At 33.6% G+C, this 19659-nt stretch overlaps 6 protein-coding genes across 7 annotated transcripts; 3 read left to right on the top strand and 3 right to left on the bottom strand.

Moving 5' to 3' along the window:
• The first annotated feature begins 1491 nt into the window (after positions 1-1491).
• On the top strand, positions 1492-4390 carry Urod (Uroporphyrinogen decarboxylase). The gene is made up of 7 exons (XM_053743723.1): positions 1492-1651; positions 1733-2020; positions 2269-2427; positions 2521-2664; positions 2858-3013; positions 3289-3456; positions 3643-4390. Exons 1-7 carry the CDS (start codon positions 1634-1636, stop codon positions 3784-3786), a joined length of 1077 nt encoding a protein of 358 aa, XP_053599698.1. The 5' UTR covers positions 1492-1633; the 3' UTR covers positions 3787-4390.
• Positions 3010-10423, bottom strand: CSN3 (COP9 signalosome subunit 3). The gene is made up of 11 exons (XM_053743722.2): positions 10288-10423; positions 8080-8178; positions 7631-7785; positions 7167-7263; positions 6636-6853; positions 6157-6354; positions 5513-5665; positions 5130-5261; positions 4489-4671; positions 3964-4040; positions 3010-3376 (listed from the first exon to the last, which is right to left on the bottom strand). The coding sequence occupies exons 2-11, from the start codon at positions 8132-8134 to the stop codon at positions 3331-3333; spliced, it is 1314 nt and encodes a 437-aa protein (XP_053599697.1). The 5' UTR covers positions 8135-8178; positions 10288-10423; the 3' UTR covers positions 3010-3330.
• LOC128669161 (uncharacterized protein) lies at positions 8950-10021 on the top strand. The gene has a single exon (XM_053743724.1). The coding sequence runs from the start codon at positions 8996-8998 to the stop codon at positions 9926-9928; it is 933 nt and encodes a 310-aa protein (XP_053599699.1). The 5' UTR covers positions 8950-8995; the 3' UTR covers positions 9929-10021.
• Positions 10424-12356: 1933 nt separating the features above from the next.
• Positions 12357-17695, top strand: APC4 (Anaphase Promoting Complex subunit 4). Its single transcript, XM_053743720.2, has 6 exons — positions 12357-12807; positions 12886-12989; positions 13136-13324; positions 13835-14378; positions 14869-15068; positions 16471-17695. The coding sequence occupies exons 1-6, from the start codon at positions 12699-12701 to the stop codon at positions 17677-17679; spliced, it is 2355 nt and encodes a 784-aa protein (XP_053599695.1). The 5' UTR covers positions 12357-12698; the 3' UTR covers positions 17680-17695.
• Positions 17691-19561, bottom strand: LOC128669162 (uncharacterized). Of its 2 annotated transcripts, none has more exons than XM_053743725.2 (3): positions 18728-19561; positions 18313-18547; positions 17691-18171 (listed from the first exon to the last, which is right to left on the bottom strand). In XM_053743725.2, the coding sequence occupies exons 1-3, from the start codon at positions 18944-18946 to the stop codon at positions 17963-17965; spliced, it is 663 nt and encodes a 220-aa protein (XP_053599700.1). In that variant the 5' UTR covers positions 18947-19561; the 3' UTR covers positions 17691-17962. The 2 variants fall into 2 exon arrangements, with proteins under 2 accessions (XP_053599700.1, XP_053599701.1); XM_053743726.2 differs by having other exon boundaries at positions 17691-18168; positions 18728-19102.
• On the bottom strand, positions 19140-19547 carry LOC128669163 (uncharacterized protein). The gene has a single exon (XM_053743727.1). It carries the CDS (start codon positions 19545-19547, stop codon positions 19140-19142), a length of 408 nt encoding a protein of 135 aa, XP_053599702.1.
• Positions 19562-19659: the final 98 nt, after the last annotated feature.

Here is a 19659-nt window from a genome sequence, read left to right on the forward strand (position 1 = left end):
GTAATTAATATACCTAATACCAATAAAATATCTAATAGGTAGGTACCTAAGAAATGTAACTCAAAGGCCAAATAGGCCCTACATATGTGTCTTATTTAATAAGTAGCATTTTTGATAGAACCAGCCGCAAAAAGTCCGCATTTCAGCTTATTTTATTTTATTTTTAAAAATGAGTAATAAAAATACATCTACCTATGACTTTTGTTACAAATCGGGCTACATCACTATTCTACGTAAGCGAATAAACTTTATTAGGAAAGTGGGATAAAGGGTCTTTTTTTTTACAAAAATGCGTTATAAAGTAAGGTCGCCTTGTCGCTTAGATCCATACAAAAACTATCGTGAACCCTCTCATTCGTGTTTTTTTAGTTTTGATAGAAATGCGTGGCAGGTAGACGAGGCTCTTGCAAACTTTGTATTTTGACTTAAACTTTTTCTTTGATAAAAATTAAAGTTTCTATATCCTTATAATAAAAGCAATTATTAGCATAGAAATCATAACGTAGTATACATTTACAAAAATAAAATTCCTATAGAATTATTTACATTTGATTGACCAAACTAGCAGTGACTGCTGATTGAAATAATAATCGGATTGAAATATAAATTTTACATTACCTACATAAATAGATACTTACCTAAAGATTTTTTCGAAACATTTAGCTGGCCAAAAAATTGGATTGTTTTGGGTCAAATAATAGAAAAAAAAACTATTTTTCTCTCTCTTTGGACAAGCCATTGTTTGATCAGCCAGAATGGTTTGCTGGTATAGAATGAAATTTTAGGCTAGCACATTTTAAACTTGAGTGGAGACAGAACTAGAATAACCTAATGTCGCGTTTTGCAGCCGACGGCATAAGGGAAAATAGCCGGCAATGCACTATCGCCAAACTACTAGCTTTAGCCCGAGGCTTTGCCCGCGTGAGTTTCTCAACGAAAGGGCAACACAAACTTTACCCCTCATTATAGTCATCAAGTACCCTATACTTGAACGGGAGAAGTATACCAAGTTTAGCCGTGAAAGGGTAACAGACAATTTTCGCATTTATAATATTATAAATATATAGGTATGGATGTATCTATATTACCACTGGTGTCCGATTTTATTAAGGACACTTAGAGGCATCTGAAGACTTTTATACAACTACCTGCCGCCATCTAGTAGCAAGTAGTCGCATAGACACCGAACTACTCGTAAATAGTCAACCAATGTGCAGACACAGATTATATAATACTTAGCGTCAGTGTACGTTTCCTCACGATGTTTCCTTCACTGGTAGTGGTAGCAAATTATGCCCTATTAAATGAGTAGATTTGAATAGACAAAGAATACAATAGGTAGGTACACCATGAAATTAATAGGTACACTTCTTTTGCTATAATTTACGATTCAGAAAATACTAATGTCAGTTTCCAAAGTTCCCATCGGCTGACGTTGACGTTAAAGTTGACATTGACGTAGCCGTATTTACCAATGTCATAATGTCATGTTCACTCACTGTTGAATTGAGAATTCTCTGGTGAATTGTATTGTGTAAAGATATTATCACCCAAACATACAAAAAAAAAACTATATTGAAACGAACAAACAGACAGAACAAAATAGACTGCTTGGTAAGCTATACTGCCCAGAATGGATTATACTAATAAGGTACTAAAAACTACACACTTGTGTACTTACAGCCTAGTATTTACATTTGTCTTCATATGCATACCTGTGTACTTATTACAGAACTTCCCGGAATTAAAAAACGATAGACTATTGCGTGCAGCCTTGGGCAAAGAAGTAGATAAAGTACCAGTATGGGTAATGCGGCAAGCTGGCAGATACCTTCCTGAATTTCAAGCAGTACGAGCTAAGCACGATTTTTTCACTGTGTGCCGGACGCCGGAACTGGCCTGCGAAGTGACGCTGCAGCCGTTGAGACGATATGAGCATTTGGACGCTTCTATTATATTTAGTGACATTCTTGTAATACCCCAAGCCTTAGGCATGACTGTGGAAATGCATCCTGGAGTGGTGAGTGGTGATCATCATACCCAATCAGCTTCTTTTCCTTTCGTTCTTTGAAAATATGAGCAATCAATCACATCAAACTATGTTGATTTACATAGATAATTTGTTTATGTGATGATATATGATAATTTGATTAAGCTTAATATTACAATTGAGTTGAACACTGACAAAAATTGGTCCCTGTGACTGGCATTATTTGTTTAGTTTGGATGTTTGTCACTTACTCAACCAATTAATTCCACATGTTCCAGGGTCCTGTTTTTCCAAAACCATTGAAAGACCCATCAGAGATAGATGATCTCCAAGAAGATGGTGCTGTGTCTCGCTTGTTATATGTTGGCAAAGCTATAACACTTACAAGACATAAGATTGAGGGCAAAGTACCTTTGATTGGTTTTACCGGTGCACCTGTAAGTATGGCAAACAGCTCAAGTGGATGAATTATTAAAATGTAGAACTACTATCATATTTCACTTTCACATTTTGTTATAATTTATTTTCAGTTCACATTATTAGGATATATGATAGAAGGTGGAGGCAGCAAAACTATGGCAAAAACCAAAGACTGGATAGAAAACCATACCAAAGATGTACACAAACTTCTCAGAATGCTGACTAGGGTCATAATTGATTATTTAGTTATGCAGGTAAACAATATTCATACTTTTAGCTCTAGAAGTCAAGTAATTATATGCAGATATGTTTTGTAGATATATCAGGAAGTATATGTGATGCTTTTTTGTTAGTAAAATTTCCTTTAAAATCCAACCCTCACCATAAAAATCTTTATATATTTATGAATTATATATATATTAACACAGATTTATTACAACCTTTCAGGTAGAAAGTGGGGCTCAATTACTACAAGTATTTGAATCCAGTGCAGATCATCTTACCAGGGAGCAATTTGCTGTCATATCTGCACCATATTTGAAAGAAATTAGAAATGGGGTTAAAACAAAATTGGAAGAAAAACAATTAGAACAAGTTCCTATGGTATGAATACATATTTTATAATCCCTAGTGGTAAGCAAATGTATGTTGCAGCTTTGTTGCTTAAAAATGTTCAAAACTGTGATTTTATTACTTTCTTATTAAGTGTATTACTATAGATAACACGAACTTCATTATTTTTACAAGGACATCTGACAGACTAACTTACCAACTACCACCATCTTCATTAGATACCATTTTATACAATATCATATGATCACATCATTTACCTTCACTAAAATCCATTCACTATAATAACAAAATAGTTTTATTTGTAGACAGTTTTTGCTAAAGGAGCTGGGCATTCTTTAGATGTTCAATCACAACTCGGATATGAAACTATAGGGCTTGACTGGACTGTTGACCCTGTTGAAGCAAGAAAAATAGTTGGAGATAACATCACATTGCAGGGCAATCTGGATCCACAAGATTTGTACAAAACCCTGGTAAGATTTGTACTATTATTATCATTAATCCCAGCTAAACAAGGCCTTAACAGCAGGTAGCTCAAGATCTATAAATGAAAGATTTTTATTAAAGAAATTAAAAAAATGTATTTACTCTATTGTTTTACAGGAGATAATACTGCTGTTTTCAGCTACTTTGTCCACTGATACCATCTTGTTTTACAGGAGGAGATAAAGGAACTGACAATCAATATGGTGCGAAAATTCGGTAAATTTAGATACATAGCAAATTTAGGACATGGAATCACTCCACAGACACCACTTGAAAGCATGACTGCATTTACAGAGTCTGTCCATGAAGCAGTTTAATGATGGGATATATTGTACATTGTTATTATTTGTTGTTGCATAAGAAATATATATTATCCAGGGATATTATTTTAATGGTTTATGGTAGTAAAACTACTGTCTATTTAATTTTTATTTTATATATGACTATAAAAACTTGATGATACCTAACACTGAGTATGTACGTAATTTAATTACATTGAGTAAGTTGTTTTCGAGTTTTGGCTCGTTGCGGGCAAGTCTTCATCGTGGCTACCTGCAGATTTCTTGACATACTGAAATTAAAAAAAAAGCAATTATTAATGAGATTTTAAAATATGCATTTTATTGAATTGGACGGTAACCACCAAGCTGGTCACCTGATATTAGTAATCACCAAAGCTCAGGGATCCTGAGCAGCAGACCTGAGTCAGAGCTGCTTTACCAGTGCATCATAAGGGAAGCCTTTCGGGAAGTTAACTCATCACAGCCGTAGCAAATTTGGTTGAGCACATTATTTTTAATTAGGTACTTTCAATAGCTCAATTTTGGACGAGGCAAACAAAAGAAAAAAGAGCAGCTATGCTGCGCGGCCTTTCGGTATTATTTATATCCTTTGTTTGTGAATTAAAATGACTATAATACACATACGTTTTCATTTCACACTTTAACCCGAAAAATCCTGGATGTAATCTCTGCATAGGGATTAGCATAAACAAGTCATTTTTAATATAGATTTTTCACCTGTGGATTGACTTGTATCTGCTCGTCCATTTCTTGAATATACTGATGTAGCTTCGTACAAGCCGCCATTTGTTGTTCTAAGACGCACAAGGTCTCTGGCGATGCGTACTTTTCTGGGCTATCTAGAAATACTACCATCCCATCCTTCTGGTTTATCATTGCGTATATTTCACCCTCTTCAATCTGTAAATATTCATTATATAATAATATACAGATATCACATGCATTGATATGTATACAAATTAATTCTTAAACTTAGTCACATTGGAATAATTGATTGTACATATTAATGCACAGCCTGTGCTAGAATCACTAGTACGGTCACAGACTCACAGGTCAGATTTTTGCCAGAATAAAATTATATAATCATATATATTTTTATTTTTATTGCTATTAACTGATAAGAAAGTATTGTTCTTAAATGTTGAATGAAAAATAGGTATTACACATAACACTCGTGTTGTAAAAAAATGGTGCTCATGTCACCAACACATCTCTTTGATCCGAAATATTACACAAAATAGTGCTTAGTAGTTTTTATTTTATTAAATGTAACAACTTTTATCGTGGTGCAATAGATACTGATTGACTAGCTTACTGTATTTATAAAAGTATAATGAACCTTAAAAATCTGAACTCACCATATTGAGTATGTAACTCTCAGCTTGTGCGGGTCCTGACAGCTGAACACGCGACGCAACATCAGTCAATGACAGGGTCAAAAATGTTTTAGTCAGCCGCTGGATATTTTTCTTATACATTGAGCTCAGCACCTGAAATAGTTATGGCCATGTTTGATGAGATGACCCATTTTTTAATTCAAAATAAAATAATAGTACAAATTGAAATTTATGTAAAGACATGTCGTTAACGAGGCCAGAAGATGTCAACAATAGTGTCTCCCAAAATGAAAAGTTTAAAAAAATCTGCCTTTCCAATGTTCTTATTTCTTATTTTTCAAAAAGATCAACAAAATACACAAAGATACAACAAAAAAATGACTTAATATAACAAATAAAAATACCTGGTTTACTAATCCCATGTTTTTGTCACGGACGAAGGTTTCACGGTGCTTTATAGCAGCGTGTTGCGAAGTGCCCAGTTCATGATAAGCCACTGATAATGGCTTTAAAAAGCGGCAAACTACTTGGGACACATATTTTGGCAGAGGCAGAACCTATAATAGTAGATCACAAATCAATTAATAGAAGTAAGTTTTTTACTCCTTCACACACTCTTATCTACTCAACCAATGTTCTCGAAATTTTGCATACATACCTATAGTTTTAAGTACTTCATCCCAGAAAAATGACTGCTCCCGTGAGATTTCGCGCTGGCAAAAGCTAATTTATTATAAATATTTTTGCTTATATTTTTGAGAACAATATATTATTTTTTATGATGTCCTTTCAGTTCATATCATACCTTGACTTGAATTTTTCTTATTTTGTTCATGACCTGTTCTTAACACTCGCAAACATGTTCGATTCATCAAAACAAATATAAAATGCGACACTCTATTAGGCCATTTCCTTTTTTTTGTTATGCTATTCTACATAATTATATTAAAGCTGTAAGATTTCCAAAAACAAAATAAATAATTTAATTTTGGCGTCAATTCATTCTCAGATGAGGAGCTCAACAAAATACCACATTTGTTTAACTTACTTTGCCATGTAAGATGAAAGAAACCAATATATATTTTTTGTATGCTTCAAGCATAATATGTGAGACCACCATAGCAGGTACAGTCACCACCACTTCAAAGAAATACAGAGCTCTGTCATAGTTTTTCATGGCTGTATAGATCATCCCCCCATAGTAATAATAAAGGAAGAAATGCTTAGAATCATTGTTTCCACCTAGCTGAAACATAAAATGATTTCTGTCAATAATTATCAAGGCATCCCTTGCAAGAAGATTTCAATTTTCCTGTAATTAAGCCCAAATAAATATAAATAGTGTTTTGTAGAACAATGATATTGATACTATAGACATGTTTTTGTGACGATGATTGTTGTTGTGATATAGTAATTAACAAAAATCTCCTGGATTAATTCTAATCAAATATTGTGCACATATAACCTGGAATAGCATATAAAGTACTTTTTATCCAAAAATATTGGAACAGCCAATAAATTACATACCTCAGATCCAATTCCAGTAACATCTGTGTCTAAAAACTCCAAAGCTGGTTTCATACATTTTGAAAGAAGGCATAGTTGACAGAGATCAGCGTGGATTGATGTCAATTGGGAATCAAACAATTGAATTTTTCTAATGGCTTTTTTCAGAATTTCTATTCCCCTAATTGGTTGTTTCATTTCTACAAGATGGTCAGTTAGCAAGTGGCACACGTCAGCATCTGAATCATGAAAGTAAAATCAATTTTTTTTAAAGTAATACATCTTATGATGATAATTACAATATCATTTCAACTGCAGAGTCCATTATTAGACAAACATCTTCCTGAAGGATTTCAAACATTAGCAAGTGAAAGCTGCCTTCATCAAAGCCAATATGGTCATTGGTCACTTATGCCTTGACTTGTCACTAATAACTAATTATTTAAAAATTCCTGGGTCAAATTCATTTGAAATAAATAGGTACATTCAACTTTTAGAATTATATACCTAATTAGAAAAAATCTGCAATTTGATCAAAAAATAAATACTTACATAAATCAGGTGCAAAACGTACTTGTTCACCGTTGCAATTATTGATAAAGTCATGTATTTGCTGGAACATTGTGGACTTGTCTACATCACTTGTACCCTGAAACAAAACACCCACACAATATAATACCTATTTGGATAAATATGTCTGGAAAGTTGTGAGTTTAAAAATGTCTGTCAAATCAAATAATATTAGATAAAATTTATTGTTCCTAATTTATCTTTCCTATCTAATAATATCTTAGTAATATTTAACAGGATTTCTTTTATGAAATATAGAAACAGAAATCAAGAATGTTTCAGAGAGATAAAATTATTATAGTCCACAAACTAACATCCAGGCAATCAAACATGGTGAGATTTAATAAAACATTATTATTCCTTACAATAGAAATATATTCTTTATTGCCAAAAAAGTTAATCATGGAAGCTGGGGCTACTGAACCTGTGGTGCTTGGGTGCCTTACCTGAGGTAGTGAAAACTTTGCCACAAGGACTGCCAAAACCCCAAGGGAATGCTGTTGAATGTCAAGAGTTTCCAACACGGTATTCAAGTGAGCGCTGTTTCGCTGAAGCACTTCATCAGACTTGCCTATAACTTCACACAGCTCACGAAAGTTGCCTGTATTAACAAGTAAGCAAATATCCATTTATTTTCAACATAACACTCAATAACCCGTAGATTGTTGATAGGTACATCTTAAAATTATCGGAACTAGGTGGGTAATACCTAGTTCCTACTGCAGACAATAATGTCTCAATTAAATCCAATATTAAATCACTACGTTGATGTGGAAACTATGTAGGATCTAGTCGACAAGGTATATTAATAAGGCTCAATAGTAAGAGTAAAGTGAGCCATCACAAATAGAACCAAAATTTAAAGTTTGAAATAGTAGGTATATGAAAGACTCACCAGACGCCGACATCGTTCGTACATTGTTAACAAATTGCTCCAACGGTGAAGCCATTTTCAACAAATCTTAACTACTGCACTTCAATTTCAATAAAAAATCTGCACAAAACAAGCAAGTTGTAATGTAAGGACCGACCAAATAAAATTCGGAAGGAAAATATTATACACATACTTAGGGTTGTAATTGGAACGATATATCGGCAAACCGATAACGATAATATCGAAGCTGAAATATCCATATTTTTATCTACGTATGCGCTATAACATACGATAATATCGATACCATATCCTAAGAAAACAAAAAAATTATAATTTACAACCTTATATATGGCTGCATGAGCTTTATTTCCTTATATATAATAATAAAAAATATCCTGAACTTGTTTTTCTATTCTTTCATTTTTCTTCTTGTAGCGTAGGTACCTACTTAGTCTCTTTATTATATTTTAACTACAACTATAGGTATAACCAATGTCCTAATCATATCATTCGTCATATACGAGTGACTTAAGTATAAATTAAAGAGCATGGCTAGTAGTCCCGGCAAGGGCGGCCCGGCGTTTTGCAGGTGCACAATACTGAGACCGTCATCCCCAGGTGATTACATTTTAGATCACTGTGTATTATTTTAAATTAAGATGAAAAGAAGTAAGGTATGGAGTTACTTCCAAAAAGAAGGAAGTATTGCTATATGTACGTTATGTAAAAATCAAGTGAGAAGCACTTGTTCAGTGAACTGCATATTTTTTATTTAAAATTAAGTAAACTCGATATTATCGACAAAAATCAAAATTTTCATATATCGATAATTTCATTACTTGATATAATTTTCGATATTACAACAATCTTGCATCCCTATTATACTTATACTCTTGCCAAGATGACAGCAAGATGACAGTTTGACAATAACTATGGTATGGTGTTATATCTATACGGGCTCGCTTGTGGCATTTGTTTTATATTTATAATTATAAATTGTAAAATGTCCATTGATTCTGTACGAGAAACTCTGTGTAATAATTTAACACAACAGTTGGCCGAGTTGGAATTATTGAAATCAATGTATCCTAATAGTGATGAAATTGTAATAACAGACAGTAAAGTATTGACTGATATTAACAATTTCATAGAGAATAAACTAGATTATATTCCTAATCATTTAGATTTTACTTTGCAACTTTATATAAACAACATGAAACTGGAATTTTGTGTTAATTTACCAACATATTACCCAGAAAGAGAGCCAGATATTTATGTACGCTGTAACCAATTAAATAGACAACAGGAAACAAACTTAAATACTGAATTAATTAGATTTATCAAAGATAATTACTCAGGGGAAGTGTGCATATACACTGCAATATCATGGTTACAAGAAAATATTCAATCATTTATTAATGAAGTAGACAATCAAACCAGGACTGAAGAAGAACCCAAATGTATGAAAGGAAAATTTGTTCGATTATGGATATATTCTCATCACATTTACAATAAAAAGAAAAGAGATGAGATTTTGAAAACTGCCAAGGAATTAAAACTGACAGGGTTTTGTCTACCAGGAAAACCTGGAATAATATGTGTTGAGGGCCTTGATGTTGAATGTCATGAGTGGTGGAGAAATATTAAATCAATGAGTTGGAAAAAAATAATGATAAGAAATACTGAAACTTTTGAATCAGTTAAAGAAAAGCAAGAAAGAAAGTTTAATAACTTTGAAGAAATAATATTTCGTAATTCATCCAACAAATATAGCAAACATGCAGATATGAGCGGGTTTTCAAAATATATGGAGCAGTTTGGTCTGTCTCAAGCATTCAATGAAGTTTTCAGACTAGGGGGTGACAGCTAACACTTGAATAGGTACCTGTAAAAATATATACTTCCAAATAGATGGTGGAATTATAATACACAATAATAAATTGGGTTTTTACGTTGTTTGGTATTTTGCTTTTTATTTGTCTTCCAATTTCAGTTGGATGTAATACCATTTAGAGTATAGTTTTAACTTTACAAGGAACTAGCTGTTTACCCGCGACTTCGTCGAATGGCTGAATACTAAAGCTTTTCAACAATAACAGCAAAGAGTAAATTAACTATATTATGGGAATAACTAGGGAAGAATAACAGATTATCGTCGCTCAACTCATACTCAATGTATTTTAGCTGTCAAATTAGTTCAAAAATTGATCTTATCAAAGCACTGCTCACTTGAGAAAAATACCCGATAACACACGATACAAAGCACAGCTGTCAAAAAACGTTGATCAAAATCTAATCTAATAATAAATATACTAAGTTAGGCAATTGGCAAAATCATCGTTTCGGCGAACGATGGAGCACTTAAAAAAACACTTAAAAAAAATATTAAATGTAGCTCTCATATAATGTAGCTAGAATCTCTGCATCACAGCTCTGCATAAACCGCAAAGGACATATTACGCAAACTCAGCGCAGATGGCGCTACTGTTACAACTAAGGTACACAAACATTGCCAAGGGAGGCAAAAAGCACATTTTCAATATTGTTGCAGATTTACGACCAAAAATACCTTCTACGCAATCGTGGTGCGAGTTTGAAGGAAAAAGGAATTATCCTGATAATAATAACACAATTTTAGGTAATGTACAGCATTTTTTGGTCAACAGTGGTCACAAACAAATTATCATTTTTTATTTACAAATTATATTAACATTTTGTTCATTTCCTGTGATGTATATGTTATTAATAAATTTATTTATATTTAAACTGATATAAACTTGATTTTGACTGAAGATCTTACCTGTATGAAATACATATTCACGTGTGAAGTGTTCCGAGCTTCTTTTCGACCGTTTACTGGCTCGAAAATTTTACAGCGTAAGGCCACAGTTATATACAAGGAAATTGTGTAATATTTTGCGTGTAACGAATTATTACAATAATTTGGAAAAAACATTGAGAAACACTTTCCTCTATTTGTCTGTCTAGTTAAAATAGTTCTGTATTGCTATTTAAAGTAAAAGTTTTAGCGGTTCTTTGCTGTACAGCCGAAATAATAACTTAAGTAATGTTTGAGTATTCCAATCACTTGAGATAGGATTCTCAACATAGATGAATTTTAGCTAAGCAAAAATCTGAGAAGCTTTTAAGTATTCGGCCGAATCATAGATTTAGAAAGGGATGGGGAGGGCGCATAGGCGTAAATTATTTTTTGGATTAAGCGTGTTCAAAATCGTTGAAATTGTCGCTACGAGCGCGCGCGGCCCCGAAATCGGTCGGATATTATATCGCCATTACTTTTATGGGTTGGGCAAACCCAACTTCTGAAGTTGCGTCTGAAAGTTTGGGTTAGGACAGAAACTGAGCAAATACTGGGCTGGGCATAAAACATCTAGGTGATAGCCAACTAAGTGCGGTCCATTGATTTAATACGTACTTTGTACAAGTGTACCTACTAATTCCATGGTGGGGTCGTATAATAGTTTTCCGAATGCAAAAACAAGTACCAACATACTATATCTAAATACGGAAACAATCTGATGTCTATTTAGACACTCATGCCCACCCACGTGCGGGGCCCTATTTAAATCTATGGTGTAAACCATAGATTTAAAAAGGGCTCCGCACGAGGGTCTGATTACCAACGCCGCGCCGCCGCTCACGTTCGGTGCTTCCATTTTGGCTCGGTCGGCCGCCGCACACACATGGAATTTTCTGAAACTGAATAGTTTCAGATTAGAATGTGCCTGCACACAACGGTTTAAGATTCGATTTGGCATCGAATATAATTGATTGGAAAGAGTTGACGGAAACTTTTGCTCGGCAGTGGGACGCAATATAGGTTAAAAAAAAATTTATTTTTTTTAAATTACTGAACCTGAAAACATCATATATCTACCTAGAATCCTGATTCGGAAAAAGAAGTATCCGGCCGCGTTTATGTTACCAAATTCCGAAATCTTAAGTGTATGACACCGCTTACTAACCGAGTTATTAACTAGGTACCATGAATTTAGTACGTACTTCGTACCTATTAATTCCATTCCATACTTATATCTGTGGACAAAAAGCCAAATTTTCGCTTTTTTATTATATGTACCTAGCATGAATTAAAGTACTTACTATAGGTAGGCAATTATATTTGTGGACAAAAAGACAGATTTTGGTTTTTTATTATGTAGTACCTAACGTGGAATTATAGTACAATTACTAAATCCACAGTGAGACTTAAGTCTCACTGTGGATTTAGTATTCTCTAGAATAGAACGGAAGGATGTCAAAGTCAATGTCAGATTCAGACTGATTAGTCTAGATTCAGAGCAAGTCCAACCAAGTCAAGTTGGTCTAGGTCGTATACTAAGTCAAGTCGAAAAAAACGGAAATAAACCACGAAAACTAAATAAACGCTTTTACAAATGAAATGGTAAAATCATAACACCAAGATGGTAAAATATATCACAAGACTTATAAAAGTTTAGTGCGTCCTTCGTCCACATCACGCACATATAAACATTTTGGGGAACATGTTTATTGTAGATATTTCATATATCTAAAATATATGAAATACCTATTTATAAATTATCATATCAAAAACTCATAAGTTCAGCAGTTAAGCTATTTAGAACTCTCCAGAAGCGAACATGTACCACTGTGGAATGAGACAAGTAAGAGAGAGTCATGTTGCTAACCAAGTCGATTTGATGGTCTGGAGCAACCGGCTTGATTTACTGGCATTAAGTAATTTCAAAGGTAAAAATTTATTTTTGAGCACTCCCATTAATAAATTTGTATCTAGAAATATTTCTTGTAATTTTATTATGATTTCAGGAGAAGTTCAGGTTCATAGACTTCAGTGGCAAAAAGTATGGAATCTTGCACCTCCCAAAGAGAATGTTACCGTTCGTGCTATGGCATGGAGACCAGATGGAAAGGTTTGTACACATCTCTAAAAATTATCAATGGCCTGTCAATAGGTATCTTACTTAAAATTATAGGGATATGGGAGGAGCCAAAGATATTATTATTTTTAGTTAAATTATTGTAACCCCATAAATTGTTATTTTTATTTATAAAACAGGTTCTCGCAATTGGCTACAGTTCTGGCAGTGTGTTGATTGTAGATATTGAGGATAAAGAGATCATAGATAAATATGATTTAGAGCAAGAAGGTTCTGAAGAATTTCAAGATTCAAAACACTATGGAATAACATGCATCACATGGGCTGCACATGCCTCCAATTTGGAAAGTATACAATATAATGTATATGTAAGTATGAAGTTTTACCTCAAGAAATACTGAGTACTTTATAATTTTGAAGATTGGTCCTTAATAATTATTATTTTAGGACTTTAAATTTTCTGATCTGATACTGATCATTCAGTTGATAGAAAATTTAAATTCCTAGCCACAGTAAATGTAAGTATATATGCTAGTAGATTTTACTATTGCAGTTTATATTTCTGGGGTTTCATCAATTGTGAATTGTGTGACAAATAACATATAGTTAACTAGCAGCGCCTAGGGCTTCACTCCTTTGGGAATTTCAGTATAAAAACTCTAAGTGTTATTCCAGTTTATTTTCCACCCATTTACCCCCTAATAAGAGTTCATAAGAGGTAACAAACATACTTTCGCATATATAATAATAGTTGGCATTGGGATATCTACCTACATGTGGTTTTAAAATCACAAATTTATTAGATGGTTATATTCATAATTTAATTCAAAATCAAAGAACTGAATATTTAGATTTTGACAATGCTTCTTTATTTCTAGGAGGATGCTTCATTGTTTCTACAACCATTGCCTGCTGCAAGCAATGCTTACAAAAACCAGGCATCTGATGATGGTGCTCATATTTTTAAAGAAGAAACACAAACACCAAGTCAGTTGAACATGTTGATGGTTGGCTATGGTGCTGGTTACATTTACTTGAGTGTTTTTGGTAGATATCCATATGGAACTCTGAATCTTGCACAGGTCACAAAGGATGAATGTGGGGAGTACAAGGTTATGGACATCAGTTTGTCTGAAGACTTCAGTGTTTTGCAAGTTATTTATTTAGACAGACTTACGAACACTGTATATGCTGCACTGGTTAATACAAGTGTCCTCTCAGCATATTCCGAGGAAATGTTCAAAGTTGCTAATCAACATGGGAAAATTGTTCACCTGCTTTCATATTTAGATCAGACCATGGTGTCTATAACTGAAGCTTGGGAACACATTTTGCTGGAAATGGATACAAAGATGGCTTACTATGCAGCATCCGTACCTGAAGGAGGAGTGTCTGCAGATCTTTTGGAGTTGCTTATGTTAGGTTTGTAATGTGTACTGTTAAACATCTACCTCTTCATGTTCTTCATTTTTATTTTGTACTTCTCTTATCCATTGAGGTCCTTTAATAGAACTACTCTATATATCCTCCCATGGATGTCATACGTGGTGACTATGGCATTAAAAGACTAGACAGTTTATACGTGACAACAGTATCCCAAAGAGGATTGATGTAATGCAGGCAGCCAATCACAGTGAATCTTTAAAATTAAGATGTTTATACTATACACACACCCCTGGCTTCGGCGATTCATAGTCGAGACCATAAGCTATAAGTACTTCATAATAGAGATTTCACTCTTCTTACATACTTTGTATGATGGACATGTAATTGCTTCTTTGTGAATCAATTTGCAGAATAGGACTTTCATAACTGCATAATATTTACTTTATTCCTCCCTCCACCTCCAATATATAAGAATATATTAAAGGTCTCCAGTACAAGTAATTAATTTGAAACTTATGCATTTCAGGAGTTCCATCAGATGAGTTGGAGCTCTTTTTACTGAGGGAGTTAACTGCCAAGGTTTTGAAAAAGTCAGGAAGCTCAGTAGAATTAAGTTATTCAACTATACAAAAATTAGTTTTGAAACAACTAAATGTTGTGGGGCAAAGTTTAACATATTATCTAGCAGAACTACGAGGTCTTACTAGAATACCAGATAGATATAAAGTAAGTATGAAGGATTACTCCATATATTATGTACTAGTTTGAGTTTTCGTTTTGAACCTCTTATATGAGTTTCAATGAAAAAGGTCTACAGGAATGTCTACTGTGGGAACATTAAGAGGGTGTTCCCTGCTCACTAGCGTCACCATCCCATTTTAATATATCACATAAAAAATACTCACAATTTACAACAAGTATTTTGGTTACCACTGTTTTATTTCTACCAAATTGTGGCAAATGTGTCCAATAAGAAAATAATGCTTTAAAATCAAATCAATTGCTTAGTGTTGCACAATCTCCATGGGTATATTTTTTAGATATCACTAATCCAAGAAATTGATAAAATGTCATGGTGGCGTAGTGTTTCGTTTGGCCCAATTTTAATATTGCTATGTTGATAACATAGCATTGCGAAAAATGAAATGTTGTCAATTTAATATGCCAATTTATTATGTTAGTACATTGTTTTTAAAGCCACTGTCTAAATTTGGGGACCAATGAACCTGATACAGTTGAAGGTGATGAAGCTTCAAAACTCACAGCAAACTTAAGTCATGTTAAATGGAAAAAATGGTGAAGCGCGTCAAATCTTAAACTCCATATATTTTGAGACACTCAAAATATTTTTAGGCCCTTTTGGTGCATAAGGTCCATAGTATCATAACGTCTACAGCACCAATTCGTCTATAGTATCATAACGACCAGTATAATCAGTATAATTTCGTCTAGCCACCTAACCCGCGACCGGGTTACGATTTTGGGTCAGGTTCGGAATAATCAATTTGTTCATAACATCAATTCGTTCAATTAGCTATATGGTATAAGGCTGATTGACGTGCGCGCTTAGTGATACAATAGGTATGCCCCTTTATAGCTGTTACCTGCGGCTTCGCAGGACAAATGGAAAGTAAACGGCGACGCAATCTAATGACGAGAAGATAAAAGCAATGATGCGGTCGTAGGTACTTAAAGCCTTTCGCGCCCATTAAGACAGTTTCCCCACATAAAAGCGAACCTACAACTCGATAGCTAGTGAACAGTTCACATGAAGTTGAGGCAAATTTTGGCACTTATCCAATTTCAATATAGTGTAGTCGACAAACCATCAACCTATCCATATTCCGTTCAAATTCGCCACTATTATCGTAGCATAAAGGTCTCTACATGCTTACTTTATATGCAGTTAACTGTAGTATACATAAAAATAGATCTTTAGTGTCAATCGTTTGGAAGATTTCCTTTTTTGGCAAAACGTCATGTCTGTCAGCTGGCGGATTTGCGTTGTCCATGCTTTATGTAAAAATATACTATTTATCTAGGTCTAGCACGGGGGGGCATGGTATGAACGGCTTACTTTCAGAATTGTATTAAATTATGTACTTACCTGTAATTTTTTTCTTTCTAGGTCCTAGGCCTTGAAGAAGTTGCAGTCACCAATGCAATAAGGGCCTGCTGTGCATTTCTAAATAAGTGTCTGGAGTTGCAACAAGTGATTGATGTTTCCATGAGAAATTATAAGGCATTCTTCCGATGGCTGTATGTTATGATTATCAGGTTACTGAATGAGCCTACACCCAGTGAAATAGTTAAAATGACACAACAAGAGCTAACTCATATTGCTGAATTTCTATATAACTTTGATAATGTTCAAGTGGATAGCACAGACAATTCATCAGATAAACCAGTAAAGTTTAACTTAGAAAGGCTGGGTCAATACTTACAAGATCAAGACTTGAACATATTGCCTGATGATGAAGATAATCCATGGTTCAAATTTTTGAAAGACAATTCATGTTTAGTAAAAGACAATGACATTATATTTTCCATGGCTGAATTTAGAAAATTTTCTCTTGTTCAACAGCAAAAATATTTAAAAAATGCTATTGATAAGGTTTTTGATGTTACAGAAAAAGATATAGGTAAACATTTCTATGTTTTGCACAACATCAAATGTTATGATAATCAGAACGGATCACAGCCTGATAGCAGTTTGAGGGTTTCACAGTTATATGATGCAACCCAGCAGAGGTTTATGATAGCATTAGTAAATACAGAAGCTGATGATAGCATGTGCTTTATGTCCACAAGTGTCAAGGATAAGACTTGCAGTGCAACTGCTTCTAAATATCACTTTAGCTCAAGTCTGCTAGGAAGCAATAGTGCACTTGAAGAAACTCCATTAAAAGTGTTAGATCTACAATATTATTCTTCTGAATTCCTGTCTGTGATTGTGAAACATGCGACAAATGATGAAAACACCATTTTTATTCAAGTTCCCCTGAAGATAATACTAGAACAATCTAGTGAATTTAACATAAAGTCAAAATCATGTGTATTTGGTGATAAAATATCAAACAAAAATATTTCCCCCAACTTAGACCAAGGTATCTACAAAATAATTGATAAATTAGATGGCTGTCGCATAGCTGTGTCAGGAGGTCGTAAAGTGTCTGTGGTTTTATCAAAAACTTTCAGGAAGTTGAAAGTGTTTGAGATGGAAGTTGATGGGGAAGATGAAGAAGACGAAACTCTTGACACTACTCCTCAGTCACACACGACAAACAGAACGAACACTAGCCTTAGAACTCCAGATCAGATCTTACATACTGATTAAATGAAATAAAATTCAATATTTAATTTTCTCTTATTTCCTAAAATCATCAATAATTTAAATGCTATATACAATCTTATTAGCTAACTCAATCCTACATCAGCTATTGCATATAAATCATCAATAGTTACATGTTACAAAATTTTCTAGTATGAACAGAAAAAAATATCATAGGAATAATATTTCTAATCAGCTCTCAGAACTTTTCATCATCTGGACTAAAAGTAGTTAACTTCCTTTAAGATACATTAAAGTAAACTGACAAAATATAATCATTTAAGTTACTTTAGATTAAACTCCCTTGCGGTGTTTTTATTTGGATGTTTTCAAATACTGAATTAAAATCAGTATCCAGTCCTTGGTTATCTATTCCATAAAGAAGCTGCTCTGAGGAAGGGTTCCGGCTCGGTCCAGCAACAGGTTGAGGTTGTGTGATGGTAGTTGTCGTGCGATTATAAATCTCCTCCCCATCTGCATCCTCATCATTATCATCTACTGAAATTTTGATAAAATAATAGAATGATTACACCAGAATATAAAAATGAGTGTGAAACTTGATTTTAAAAAAATCATGAATTGTTGAAGTTGAATTAGAAAATTTTAGAAATAATCATAATAAATATTGTGAGGAATTACCAGGAACAATTGATCTCCCATCATATTTACTCCTTTCTTTCCTCAATCGGAAAAAGATAACTGCACATGCAATAATTATTATGATAGAGCACACTATGGCAACAAGCTTGACAGCATCCATTGCAGTGAATCCTGAACCATTGACCAGCATCTCAACTTGTCCAATGGTGACTCCATCACTATTGATATTTTTAGAGAAACATTGGTAGAATCCAGATTCAGCAGGAGTAACAGCCTAAAAATAATAATAAAACTGTGAGAGTACATAAAAATTGTACATTGGAGAATTTAATGAAAATAAAAACTAGTCAGTCACATTCAAATGATATTATAACATCAACAAACAACATCAGTTATCTAATCCAAAAATAAATATACAAGGTCAAGTTCATTATTCAAGAGTAAAAAAACTTACATGAATTTTTAAGTTCCCAGATAGCACCTCATATTTATATTTATTCTTATCATAGTCATGGTCATTTGTAGGTCCAATCACTTTTCTATCACCCAAGACCCAAAACATGAAATTATGGTTGTAATCATTGCTGATACATTGCAAAGTTGCGGTATCACCCGCTGACACTTTCATGACTCCAGTATTTTTTACACTATCAATCAAAGGCAAGAGCTGCATTTTTCCGTAACACAGATATTATGTTATATCATGTACTCCACCTCACACTCACTAAAGTTTTTGACATGTGCAAACATATCTGTGTGTCAATGAACAAGTGCCAAGTTTATTATTATCTACAAACTGAAGTCATGTGTTACCTTATAATAAGTTCATGTCACCCACACATCCATAAACGATATAAAGATATATTCTAGTATCTGCTACTTCCACTGGAGTGTTTTATAAGATGCATAAAAACTTCAACAGAGAGCACAGGCAGTAACATCCAAACAGGTGTCATTACAACATAAATGGGTAGATTTACTTTAGTGTACTCCAACTTTATGCAAATGATTATTTGAGCAGCCATTTTCAGTCCAATTGCAGCTATGTACCATACGTTTTTATTGATTGTGCCCCTAAATCTTTCGATTCCATTTCTGCAATGGGACACCATGTGGAAAAGCACATATATCAATAATATGCCGTCGTAAACCCACATTGGGATAAACACAATAAACCAGTTCCAATGAGTTCTTGACTCTAAACGGAGACACAGCAATATAAGAAAAACTAGAAAAATAAACCAGGTAAACAAAGCTCTGTGGAGTATCGCCATTTAAAATTTTATGGCTGCCGCAAATGTGTTTAAAAAATCTGATAATTGACGTTATTGATTAAATAGGCATTAAATTATTTTGTGTATATAATTCTTGAAAACAAATGATTGA

Source organism: Plodia interpunctella, chromosome 4 (genome assembly GCF_027563975.2).
Source record: "Plodia interpunctella isolate USDA-ARS_2022_Savannah chromosome 4, ilPloInte3.2, whole genome shotgun sequence".
In the NCBI taxonomy this organism is placed as follows: Eukaryota; Metazoa; Arthropoda; class Insecta; order Lepidoptera; family Pyralidae; genus Plodia; species Plodia interpunctella.